The following is a 13,818-nucleotide window of genomic DNA, read 5'->3' as shown; positions in this document are numbered from 1 at the left end:
CTTTTTGCCAACACATTTGAAATATTGGGCCAATTACCTATGTTTCTTGGACATGTATGTCTCTTACGCGTTCCAAAAACCAATTCTATGCTGCTTGGCCATGTATGTACAGAAGAGAGCGGTAAAAATGATTACTTCTTCAAAATTATCTGACTCTAGCAAACCGCTCTTTAAGTCAACCCGTATTCTGCCTTTTCACTCTATATTCACTTTAAAGATAGCGCAGACAATACACCAAATCTTACAAATTAATGATCCACTTCCGCATAGCATATTTACAAGACCTAAAAGGGAAACTAAGGCGGCTAGTGCCAAATATTTCAAGTTACCAGTGTATCGCAATAGTTACGGGCAAAGACTAATAGAGTTCAGTGGAGTTTTGATTGGGAATGGTATACCTGATTATATTAAACTGAAAAGAAACGTTGTGCATTCTTTGAAAACGTTCCTGATGAATATGTGAAGTTATGGTGTATTGTTTTTCTTTTTGTGAGGATGTGTGTATTGCTCACGCTTGCTTTTGTTTATCTCTAAATTGTTGAGAATGTGACTTTTACTTTATGAACGCAATGTGTCGTCTTCGCGTGCCGTATTTAAAATGTACAATATTGTGATGGACCCGAAACTAGCTTCTGGCTATGGGTCCTAGAGCATTGTGGGTATTGTACCCTTGTAAATATATTTTCGTTTGAAATAAAATTTTAAAAAAAATGTCTCTTACGTGTTCCAAACAGCAATTCTAGACACTGGCTTTCAGGCGAACAGATTGAGCCGTTGCTGCAGCCTTACGTTTTGCGTCATCATGCCGTAGTACTTGTCGGACCTCTTCATCAGCTCGTAGTTGACGCACTTGGTCTGATACGGCTTGGGCAGGGCCAACGTCGTTTGCTGAGAGGGAAGCATAGGCGGTCGTTGCAGGCCCTTCAGTACGTGTTTTAATTTGCTCACTATGTGGCCATGTAGGCATTTGCTGGTGATAAAGACTTGAAAACTGGTCGTGAAACACACAGCGATCAATAATGTCCTCATTCGTGAATTTGCCGTACGGGACCATCAGCATGGTGTAAGTTCAGTTCGTTTCAGGACAAGATCCTCTCATTTCCAATTACCTTTCTTCAATGATAGGTGCATCGTTTAGAGACAGGAAGATAAGAGAGTGGCGTAGGGAACAAACGCGAGTTAATTATGTGTCACAGCTGAGATCAAAACGAATAAATTGATATTGGCGGGGCTTGTAGACGACCGATGCTCTTTTAGGATAACATAGTGGATTGACCTTATCCACTGAAGAGGCGTTTATCCTACAGCAGATGTCATTGGCCGATAATGACGACGACACTACTTGATGACAAGTGATAACACCTCAACGCCTACACTTCGCTTTCTGCTCATCACACTGATATAATTTGACGAGACCCTCATGCGACTGTGTTTTACCTGTGGGCTATCCATTCGGTTTAATTAAAATTCACCTAATTGTCAAAGGAAAGTCTCTGCCGCCGCGGTTGCTCAGTGGTTATGGCGCTCGGCTGCTGACCCGAAAGACGCGGCTTCGATCCCGGCCGCGGCGGTCAAATTTCGATGGAGGCGAAATTCTAGAGGCCCTTGTACTCTGTGATGTCAGTGCACGTTAAAGAACCCCAGGTAGTCGAAATTTCCGGAATCCTTCACTACGGCATCCCTCATAGCCTTAGTTGCTTTGGGACGTTAAACCCCTAAAACCATTAAAGGAAAGACTAGCCACAAAGCTCTTTACCAAAAGAAGGCAGATAAATTAATTTAAGGCAAAACTACAATGACAGTTTTTACTAATCTTTCACTGCATATAAGTGTAATACACGGTAATTTTCTAAACCGTTTACAGATTTTTCTTTTAAGAACTATGAGAGAGACGTCGGTGCGGTCTGTGCAGGTGGATCGTACAGCTGCGCAACTGCGCAAGGCCTCCGCCGCTGGCGCTCCTTCAAAGGTCAAAGACTGAGGCTTCACACATACCTCTAGTTTTTCACTTCTGCTAGTGAAGTAGCGCTTTCGCGCTGAAATTGGAAACCATCTTCATGCACACCGCTTAAGCCTGCGAGCGTGAAGGAGTGGATGCTGCGACAGGGTGATGCTACGGTAAAGCTAGAAAAACCACAGAGTATACCTGTTCCACGAGGATGATGTAGCGTGACTGCGGCTCGAAGAAGAGCGAGTGAGCCTGCTCGGCCGAGTTCGTGTCGTGTTCGTGCACGGATGCGTCGGCACCGAAGGGGTCCACTTCCAGCACGTTCGCCAAGTCCCACCCGATCACCGAGTTCATCTCTAGGATGACAACGAGAAAGAACGAGAAAATAAAAAAAATTCGCGTCGACGTTTGTTTCCAGCTGAAAGAAAATTGCATCGGCTGTTTCTGAACCACCTCTGTCATTTAACGTAATGCGCTTGGTCACAATTATGAGAATTATATATTTTGCATCATGAACTGATCAGTCATAATTTCAAAAGATATTATGAGTTTTGCCAGATTGCAGCGAGTAATATGTCAAGGTTTCACACGTCTCCGACACACCACTTTTTGGAAGCCTCATCTAAAGCTGCATGAAACGCATTGTATACCAACTTCTATGAGCATTCTCGAAGGGCCGCCACGGTGGCTCAGTGGTTATGGTGCTCGGCTGCTGATCCGAAAGACGCGGGTTCGATCCCGGCCGCCGCGGTTGAATTTCTTTGGAGGAAAAATTCTAGAGACCCGTGTACTGTGTCATGTCAGCGCACGTTAAAGAACCCCAGGTGGTCGACATTTCCGGAGCCCTCCACTACGGCGTCTCTCATAGACTTAGTCGCTTTGGGACGTTAAACCCCATAAATCAAACCATTCTCGAAGGTCCATGGTAGAGAGAGGGTGCGGTATATGGTCCTTGGCGATCACAAAATGAACAAGGGAGGGGAAAACCTCAGGTTGCTTGAGCCAACGTTTCGACAAGAGGACTTGTCTTCGTCTGAAGACAAGTCCTCTTGTCGAAACGTTGGCTCAAGGTGGTAGTTATAGCTGTACGTGAAAGCGGTCAACGCATACGGAAAAGTGCAAGGGTGCAGTTGTGTTCAGTGGGGCCTGCAATGCACTCACTGTGGCAGCATATTACAGATACTGCTTCACAACGATTCAAGACATTGTAAAGTACATCGGCAAAGACGAGGCTAACAGCACGCAACGCAATTGCAATTCTTTCTGCTGGTAACGGCATACATCGTCTTCTAACTTCTCGACGTTCTCCGTGCTCTATGATGGCACAGGGCTCACGAATACCACAGCGGTGACTTTTATATATGTTTTCATCATAATAATCCGGAAGGTTATCCCATTTTTCGCTCCCGTTTATCGCTTACCTTCATTTTTGTGCATTTTCTTGCGCAAGTTTTACATAGCTCGACCTATCTTTGCTATTCGTGCGTTACTTGTGCATATAAACTATCCGTGTTGTCTCGTTTTCAAGAAGGAAACACGTAGCACAACACTGGCGGTACATCTTTCTGTCCTGTTGGTTCTGTGCTGCCTTTTAAGAAGTATATGACAATCAGTTCAGTACCTTGGTTCATCTATTTTTGCTCTTTTGCTCGTCTTTTCCACGGTCTGATAGTAAAAGTCAGACAAAAAATTACGCTGTTCACAACGAACACTACGCGCTTTCATGCTTCCTTTGAAGCCGGTACGCTTTGTATACTCATGGAAGGGCCATATGCGCTAGTATACAGGGTGTTTCAGGGAAGACTAAGTAATTCGCAACAGTTAGTTTTTTAATTAAAGATATGGCTTTTTCTCAGCATAATATACCAGTGTTGGCTCACACCAGAACACCGGTGAATCGTCTTATGTAGTAAGCTGGTTGACTAATTTTCAATAATTATCTTCTTAACTAATAGGTTCGGTTTACTGGGGTTTAACTTTTTAAGGCGACTCAGGCTGAGGGACGCCGTAGTGGAGAGCTCTGAAAATTTCGACCACCTGGGGTTCTTTAACCTGCATTGACATCGCACAGTAGACGTGCCTCTAGGATTTCGCCTCCATAGAAATTCGAAGGCCGCGGCCAGGATCGAACCCGCGTCTTTAGGATCAGCAGCCGAGCGCCATAACCTCCTGACTAATAGAGTTAAATGCCTAACTGCAATTAGAGATTTGTAGCCGGTCATTATTAATAGCCATATCAGTTTTTAGAATTTCGAAAATGCGATTACCCTCGGCGCTGTAGCTCGACAAAATTTGGCATTTTTTGACTAGTTACGTGCACTGGGAAGGTTGCTTTGCCTGCATATTTTTCAAAAGTGCATGTATTTCGTCACGACGGCCAAATTTTTTCGAGCCACAGCACCGAGGATAATCGCGCTACCCGAATTCTAAAAACTGTTAAGGCTATTAATGACGACCGGCTACAAATCTCTAGTTGCAACCAGTTGTTTAGCTGTAATAGTTAAAAAGTTAATTGTCATAAATTACTTTACTAGCTTACTACATCACACAACCTACCGGCTTTCCGGTGTCCTCCAACACTGGTAATGCTATGCCGCAAAAGCCATTATTTTATGGAGGCGTAACGCAAAAGGCGCCGGTGTGCTGTGCGATGTCAGTGCACGTTAAAGATCCCCAAGTGGTCGAAATTATTCCGGAGACCTCCACTACGGCACCTCTTTCTTTCTTCTTTTACTCTCATCTTCCTCCCTTCCCTTTCGGCGTGGTTCAGGTGTCCACCGAGATATGTGACACAGATACTGCGCCATTTCCTTTCCTGAAAGACCAGTCAACCCAACCATAAAAAACATATTTTTGAAAATTACTTAGTCTTCCCTTAAACACCCTGTAGATGCTTCGCGTTAAATGAGCCCTCCCCCCCCCCCCTTCTTCACTCACCGTAATCCCATGGGTAACGGCACCTCCTCAGCGGGTGGGAATCGTTTGAGATTCGGCTGTAGTCCAGGGTGTAGCAGTAGCTGTCCGGATACCGCACGAACGACTTGTACCAGCTGCGTAAGCCAGAATAGACCAAATAGAAAGGCTGTTCAGGTTCATTTCCCCTTGTCTTGTACAACACGGAAACACCGGAACGCGGGAATACGGAAGCATGAAAGCCGCCGCGGTGGCTCAGTGGTTATGGTGCTCGGCTGCTGACCCGACAGACGCGGGTTCGATCCCGGCCGCGGCGGTTGAATTTCTTTGGAGGAGAAATTCCAGAGGCCTGTGTACTGTGCGATGTCAGTGCTCGTTAAAGATCCCCAGGTGGTCGAAATTTCCGGAGCCCTCCACTACGGCGTCTCTCATAGCCTTAGTCGCTTTGGGACGTTAAACCCCATAAACCATAAACCATAACCACGGAAGCATGAAGTTCTGTCGTGATTCCTCTCCGACCAACGCCTTCGAGGGATTGACCCCTGCATAGAAGCAACCCTGAAAAGCAACCTTGTTTGAAAATGCCGTCCATTTCGTCCTCGAGTACCTTCCACATCATTGCCAGGGACCGATGTATGTGCTGAACGCCACAGGCTTGAGTGCAGCACCGGTAGCTCTGGAAAACTAGAGCCAGTCGTTAGAGCACTTCGCAGGCCTTACTTTGAGGTCCCGGCCCAGCCCGGGCTGGAGTTCTGGCAGCCTCAAAGAAGAGCAAATTTTAACTCGACAAACTTCGCCAACGTACGTGTAGTATTTTAAGGTGCATTTTAAAGTCACTAAACACCGGGATTCCAAATATCCCTAAGTCTAACCAGGTGTCTAACCGAGACTACCTTCCTACCCACCCTCGTCAAGGCCAACTTGAAGCTCTAGATTGTTTTCTGAAGCTTGATACCCTTTATAAAAGTGGTTTTAGACTTTCTATAGGTTTCTTATATATAGATATTTCTTTTTGTCTATTGATTTATCTATAGACAAAAGTTTATATTCACAATCCGCTGACAGAACTCTGCTAAAGGTGTGTGGACATAAATCTACAGATTGACTACAGACTGTCTGTACAATTTGTATGTCTATACAGTTTGTACAGAGTTTGTAGTTATCTGTAGATTTATGTCCACACACCTTTAGCAGAGTTCTGTCTGCGGATTGTGAATATAAACTTTTGTCTATAAATAAATCAATAAACTGTCTGTACAATTTGTATGTCTTGTCAGTGCACGTTAAAGAACCCCAGGTGGTCGAAATTTCTGGAGCCCTGCACTACGGCGTCCCTCATGGCCTGAGTCGGTTTGGAACGTTAAACCCCGTAAACCATAAACCAATTTGTATGTCTATCGACTAGTCATTAGGATTTGTCTTATAAACTGTATAGGTAAAGTTTATAGACAAGTCTATAGGCAGTCTATAGACTATGTAAAAAGGTTTTGTAAGGAACAATCCAGAAGGACATGGGAGTGGTAATAGTAAAGATTGAAAGAAGAGAGAATACAGGAATATGTGCGGGCCTTGGCCTGGCTGCTATCGCTGCAACAACCGCCCTGCCACGAGCGGAGAATTATAGGTAGGGGGAGGGTTGGTATACAAATGAAAAGGGGACACGACAAATACACTTTCCGTTAAACCCCATAAACCAACCAACCGCAAGCACACTATCCTTTTCTCTCCTGCCCTTTCAGGAAAACAAAGGCGATAGAAATTACTCACTTGACGGTAAAAGTGTGGCCGTCTCCTAAAGCATCTCCATTACAGCAGACTCCGCGAATGATCGATCGACTGGATATGGCCCCCTCAGTAATTGTTGCTGTCGGCTCCTAAAAGCGCGACCTAACTTTTTTAAGTAAAAAAAAAAAAAGAGGCACACAGGCATTCATTTTTCCATTTGAAAAAAGAGGACACTTGTCCCGATCGACCAATGGTAAACAGCTAACGAACCACACGTATATATTTCTCGCGCGTAGCGTATACATGGCGTGAGTCACCCGAAAACAAGCATATTACTTGCCATGTCCCACGTTGCTTCATGAAACTGGTGCACGATGTCAGTGTGTTGCGGCTATAAAGGGTGATATGAACGGATGTTTTCGGACATTTGAACTCGGTAGAAAAAATATAATAAAAGGATAACTCGGAGTAAAGTGAGGTTTGTTTAATTTTTATGCCGACGTGGTTTCAAGCTTTCGTTGCATGAAACGAGATTCGGAACGTCTCGTGATAATTTCATCTCCAGTACTAGCGTGTGTCAAAAGGAAAAAGGGGAAAACAAAAAAGGAAAGAAATTTCCATCATCTTGACTTAATACTGTAAAAAAGCCGTTTTGGCGAATCCTTTAAATTTGCATACCCTTGATTAGCAGCAGTTAAGTTTTAACACTATCCGGTGCATACTCCGTTTATAAAGCAATTTATCTAGTAAGACGACGCAAAAACTTTTTTTTTAGAGCGCAGCTCTTTGGCGTCCGTTCCTGGGTTTCGCGTCGTCGTCGGCGTCGGCCTCGTAACCAGCTCCGCCCCCAATGTAACGCTTTTCAATTGGTCGAAATGCTCGTGACGTCACAGTGCGCGAATTTCAAATGGGGCCAATTCAACTTTGGCTAGTAACCATGCAACCAATCAAAGGGATCGTATAGTGATGCTGCAACTAAGTTGGACTGAGTTTAGTTAATTGCTTAATTAATCAATTAGCCTAATTAATATAGAGGAGAATGAAGAGGTCAGAAGAAAAGAAAAGAAAAGAAAGACGCGCGCCGCAGCGACAACAGCGTCCGCGGAAGGAGACGCTGCTGAAAAAAAAACAGATAAAGAGAAATTTATTGGACCCACAAGTACATAAAAGGGACCACAGTCCCTCGAACAGGCAAATGAACAATACAGCGACATTCGTCGCTCAATAACAGATATGTACGAAGCCTCGTTCCCTCCACCACCACGCACTTCCCCACTCAGTAAGACGTTGCTCGTTTCATATACATTGTGTCGAACATCCTAGACAGTTCCAACAATTGACAGGTTAATGACAGAACACGATGGATAGAAATACAAGAATATAAATATGAAATAGCCTAATTAATCTTTCTAGTTAGACCGCATAAATCAATAAAACCGAGAACGAAATTGGTCGAGTTGGGGAATCGAACCAGGGTCTCCGGAGTGCGATACGAGCACGCTAGCCACTCCGTAATGCCAGCTGAATGGTTTGGAATGAACAAAGGCGCGTCTAGCTAATACGGCGTCTTCGTTCACTCCCATCTTCCCCCTTTCCCTTACGGCGAGGTGCAGGTGTCCACCCAGATATGCGAGAGAGATACATTTCCTTTCCTCAAAAAATAAATTTACCGTCCAGCAAGGCGTGCAGCCGAATTGGCGATGGCGTTCTGTGGACTCCCTGGCAGCGTTGCAAGACGCTGTCGCGTTCCACTCTTACAGGCGAAGCTTAACATGTTAACCACACAGTAACACACGCATACAGCCAATGGACGCGTCATTCGCTGGCAGCACTTGATTCATCATTCACAACCACATTCTTAACGTACGCTCCCTTGCCGCACATGCCAAGGACGTACACCACGATCACATTCTGCGCCATTCCTCTGTACTTTGCTTTGCTGAAACCTGGATGGATCCCGAAGAGCCTCTCGAAATCATAGATTTCCTATACTGCTGTGGTGCTCGCAGAGACCACAACAGAGCGGCGGGAGTCGCTATCTACTTGCGCACAGGTCTGTCTGCAATACCAGTCGAAATGTTTGGCACGTCACATGAAGTTGCCGAACTGTGCGCCGCAAAGTTGCCCAACGGCTTGCTGGTAGTAGCTGCCTACTTCGCCCCTACCGCACTCACGAAAGACGTCGTGCACTTCCTGCAACTCGCATTAACCGTCCATCGATCCACACCGATGTTAGTAGTGGGGGACTTTAATATTGACATAAAGACAAACAGCAATTTCCTAACACTTATGCGGGAGAACATCCCGTTCCTCTCGCTCGTAACGCGTCCCACGGCTGTGACAACCTCGCGAGGCACTTGTATAGATCTCGTCTTTGAGAATCAAGCATTGGTGTACCAAGTCGAACATATATCAGTCTATTTCTCCGACCACAAAGCTTCCTTCATGACTGTCAGGAACTGTTAGTGGAGTCTTTGTTAAAGGAATACGTGTGAAAAATAAAAAAAAAACTCTGTGAGAGCGCATACATGTGTTGCTCGATTTCTTTGCCTCAATCTATCGAAAAGGTGAAACAGCTTATTTGCTGCGCTCAAATTTCGCATTAGGAAGTAACGTAATCGTCGGTAATTTTTTTTGACGGCAACAAAAGATCATGCTCAAAGCGTCTTTAGTCGGATGCAGCTTAAGTCAGCAATGAAGCTCCGCCCACATTCAGGACCGGTGCACTAAATTCCTCCACGACAAAAAAGTAATCCGCTCTTAAAACATCTCCTGTCACTTAAACAAGAATGTAATCACGAGTAAAAAGTTATAAGCTCTAGAATTTTGACACTTGGCTTGTTTAATAAAGTCGAACATTAAAAAGCTGATTTCGTTTACTTTTGCGATTGGCCAGCGGAGTAATACAGGACGCCGAGGACCATGGCCCACTGTTAACAACTGCTGATTTTTTTAAGTTGTATCCCACTATAGCACCAATCGCCCAATATTCGAACTACATCTAAACAGATATATTAATTGGTGTGCACCAATGTCGTAAGGCTTCGCAAGCTGCGTCAACAGCTGAAGAGCTTGCATTCTCCTGGCAAATGTGACTTTATTAGCGCAGATGAAAAACAAGAAGATAAAAACGATTTCGAGATTAAAAACGATTAAAAACGAGATTAAAGAGATTAAAAACGATTTAAAGAGATTAAAAACGATTTAAAAACGTCTCCGCAAAAGCGTCTTTCACTTGATTAACGAAACTTCATTTTGAAGGGCCAATTACGGGCCAAATTGGAACAGTCTGTAATCGTAGACATATTTAGAAGTCGTACGGACATGTTTTTTCCGTCCTGCCATGCCGAGGAGCAAAGAATAAAAACTGAACTCATGGCGACGAATATATTGTAGTGCCTACCCGGTACAACCTTATCAGGCTGTACACGTTGCCAGTGGAATCTTACTCGGCTCTCTGCAATGGTTGTTATTCGCGCGCACTGATTATGCCTTGCTTTTTTCTACTTTCCCGAAGCAAGTTTGCCAGGCTTTGAGTTGCATGAGGACGCGAGATCAAAACAATGTGTTTGACGCTGTAGAGGCGCTGCATCTTTCGCCTACTAGCACGAAAAAAAAAGCATAAAAGTGACACTACGCAATTCTGGATAAAAAATTAAGAACCATTAAATTGCGGCTGAGTTTCTACGCTCGAAAATACAACGTCAAGGACAACTTCTGCTATCATTAGCGGACACGTTTCACTTTGATGAACAGCTCAAGAATGCGCAGACTGCTCGCGCTCGCGGTGGTCATGCTGTGTACATCAGCCGTAGTACTTGGGAAGCTGGGAGCACCCGGAGGACCGCTGAAGCTGCCCCGTGAGGTTCCGGAAAGCTTCACGGTATGCACTGTCTGTGAAATTACTCGCGTCTAGTCCAGGGCAATTACTTGGTCACGTGACCCCAGCGGTTGCCTAGTGGCTTGAACATCCGCCTCGCATGCAGTAGGTGCGGGGTTCGATTCCCAGTGCCGCCGGGTACCCACCGGTGATACAATGACTGCTAACTGTTCACTGACCTGGTCCTCGGCTTCTTTGGGGTGAAATTCTTGGGAAATGGGTATTTCACCCCACCTTGAGCGGACGAAAAAAATCGGCAGAGAAGCTAAAGTCTGTTTAGGTGTCGGAATGCGACAGCATTACTGTACTTGGAATGCTGGAATGTACAGCCTTTGTCAAAAGTTTGGAGCCCAGGGGGTTTGCTTCTGAAGCACACTGTCTGGTTCGTAATGCATCACCAGCGCTCCAAATTTGCTGAAGGTAAGAAGATTTCTGGTCCTGCCTCCTTCAACGGGTAGGGCTGCCACGAATGTTACAGGAGTCCCACTGCGAGGCTTAGAAGCAAACCCCCTGGGCTCTAAACTATTGACAAAGACTCTATCTGGACACTCCCCTGAAGGCGTCAGTACGACAAACGGGAGCATCACAGTTTTAATATGAAATTCTGGGAAAGCATGCGGTGCTCTCTCCCCTTTTATTCAATCTGGCTATGATGCGCCTACCGGCCCAGCTGGGCGCTGTCACCGGTGTACAGCATGCGCTGTACGCCGATGACATCACCCTGTGGGCCACACAGGGTTGCCTTGGAGACATTGAGGCCAACCTGCAGGAGGCGGCGACCATAGTGGACCGTTATGCTCGCCGCTGCGGCCTCCAATGCTCCACCCAAAAGTCTGAATTTGTGCACATACGCCCCTCACCAAAGTGCACAGCCAAAATTTCATTGTCTCTTGAGACAGGTCCAATCCCTGAAAAAATTGAAGTCCGGGTACTGGGTCTCTTTATACATCAAGACAGACGGTCAGAAACAACATTGGCCAAACTCCGTCAGGTGGGGGACCAGGTGGGCCGTTTAGTCCGCCGGGTTTCTAACAAGCGCGGGGGGTTACGATGTAAGGACGCCTTGCGGCTGGCGCATGCATTTGTAACCAGTCGAATTCTATATTCGACTCCATACCTCCACCTGCGGAAGCAAGACGAGGATTCACTCGAAGTCATCCTCCGCAAAATTATTAAGCGGGCTCTGGACCTCCCCGTGACCACCTCCAACAAGCGCCTCCTGGGGCTGGGCATGGTGAACACATTTCGGGAGCTCCGGGAAGCTCACTTGACCAACCAATACACACGTCTCTCGAAGACATCGTCCTGTCGCCGCCTTCTTGCCCGACTACACCTCCAACACACCACTCTCATGGAAGAGCGCGTACGTATTCCATCCCAGTGGAGATGCGCCCTCCACGTGCGCCCTCTTCCCGCGAACATGAACCGTGAGGACCATAATGGCCGGCGCCTGGCGCGGGCGGAAGCCCTGGCCCGTCACTATGGATCGAAACCCGGCATATTCTACGTGGATGCCTCCGGCCCCCACCATGGGGGATGGTTCACGGCCGCAGTCGTCCACGAATCCAAAACAGTGAACGGCCTTACTTTCCGAGCCCGTGACATAACACACGCGGAGGAGGTCGCCATTGCGTTGGCTGCATCTCATTCCAATTCAAAAACTATTATTTCCGACTCGCGAGGAGCATGTCGGAACGTCGAGCAGGGCTGGGTACCGTATCTAGCCTACCGCATTCTCCAAAACAGCGTCTATACCGGGGACCCCGCTCACCGGCGTATCGTTTGGGCTCCCGCTCACATGGGCCTTGAGGGAAATGAGGCAGCTGACGCCGCCGCCCGCGCGCTCTCTCACCGGACATTCCCCTCCGACCCCGACGATCAGGAACTCGAGTTCACTCCAGCTTACTCGTTGACATTTCTTTACTTTATCAATCTGGCCATAGTCTTTATCCCCGCCCGTGTAAAGGTCTCTCAAAGGCGGTGGAGCGGCTTCTGCTTCGCCTATATACAAATACTTTGCTGTGCCCGGCAGCTCTAAAACACTTTGACCCTTCTTTCTCTGGCAGCTGTCTGCACTGTGCGGAGAAGTCTTCGGACATCTACCACATGGTGTGGGCCTGCCCCTCCAACCCTGCTATCCCCCCTAACCCCAACCCAACCCGGGAGGACTGGGAGGCGACCCTGCTCGGCTGCTCTGACCTGCAGGCCCAACGGGCCCTGGTCGCGCGAGCCCGGGCAGCGGCCGACGCCACTGGGGTCCCGAACTAGGGACCTCCACCTAGTACTTGTGAGGGCTGGCCCCCTTTGGGTCAGCTCATACCTCACCTCCCGAAGTTTATCTGCAAATAAATGTTTTCCACCACCTGTCGTCGGTTCGAATCCCTGTCGCAAACTAGTCTCCAACTTTGGTAGCACATGTAAGCTGTATGCAACGAGAAATCGCATGACGCCACCCGCAACGCTGTACGGCAAACGGTTGCGTCACAATATTGGTACGAATGTCGGGAAAACTGCCGTCGCATGTAGGTCGCCCAGTAGCGAGTATATATGGACCTAACGACATGTATAGGATTTTCTGAAGTGGCAGTGCTCGGCTTGCTTTGCGCGTCATACGGTCGCTTGATGACGTCACCCTATTTTTTATTTTTTTTGCCATCGCTGGGATTTTCCGTACCATCTGCGTGTGCACACTAACACACACTCACGCGCCACAAGCTTTTCTCGTAATGGAACTATAGTCGGATACAACTTAAGAACGCAGCGACTTCTCCCCGTCAAAGGACCCCCTTCCAGCCAATGGCGTCGGCCGATTCTCATGACTCCGCTAGTGTGACAAAGCAGGGAGTGCTAGTTTAAAGGGGATAATTCCCCCAACGACCAATCGCGACCAATCAGCGCGTGCGGACTGGCGGTGGGCGGGCTCCCGGCACTCCGTTAACGGTAATGGTAACACGGTATTGCTAAAGGTGTCGAATGATGGGGAATATGTTTGACCGAGGTGGTCCAGCCCGCCACAAAACACGTCGAAAACTACGCCACCTTCTGCAGCCTCCCCTGGCGATTTTTACTGAGGCCTATTCACCCTTGTTGTGACTATCCTTCATAACGGACACTATCCTGTGCTTTTTTGTTACTCCGGGGCAGCACTGTAAGAAACTTCAACACTCCCGTCCCTTGGCAGTAGGGGCTATATTTTATTGGTTTAGGGGGGTTTAACGTCCCAAAGCCACTCGGGCTACGAGGGACGCCGAAGTGAAGGGCTCCGGAAATTTCGTCCACCTGGGGTTCTTTAACGTGTACTGACATCGCACAGTACACGGGCCTGCAGAATTTCGCCTCCATCGAAATTCGA

General features: G+C 47.1%; 1 protein-coding gene across 1 annotated transcript in view; it reads right to left on the bottom strand.

The window, feature by feature from the left end:
- LOC149347744 (uncharacterized) overlaps positions 1-13,818 on the bottom strand; it is an 85,250-nt gene that overhangs the window by 16,398 nt on the left and 55,034 nt on the right. Inside the window, exons 7-9 of the mRNA XM_089585665.1 lie at positions 4,886-4,998; positions 2,147-2,304; positions 790-888 (exon numbers count right to left, since the gene is read on the bottom strand). Coding sequence (XP_089441791.1) covers positions 790-888; positions 2,147-2,304; positions 4,886-4,998 — 370 coding nt within the window. The remainder of the gene's footprint in view (positions 1-789; positions 889-2,146; positions 2,305-4,885; positions 4,999-13,818) is intronic.

The sequence above is a fragment of the Amblyomma mixtum genome, chromosome 4 (genome assembly GCF_055824585.1).
Source record: "Amblyomma mixtum isolate Tamu chromosome 4, ASM5582458v1, whole genome shotgun sequence".
Classification (NCBI taxonomy): domain Eukaryota; kingdom Metazoa; phylum Arthropoda; class Arachnida; order Ixodida; family Ixodidae; genus Amblyomma; species Amblyomma mixtum.
Note: the sequence above shows the minus strand (reverse complement) of the source record. Positions and strands in the feature narration are given on the sequence as shown.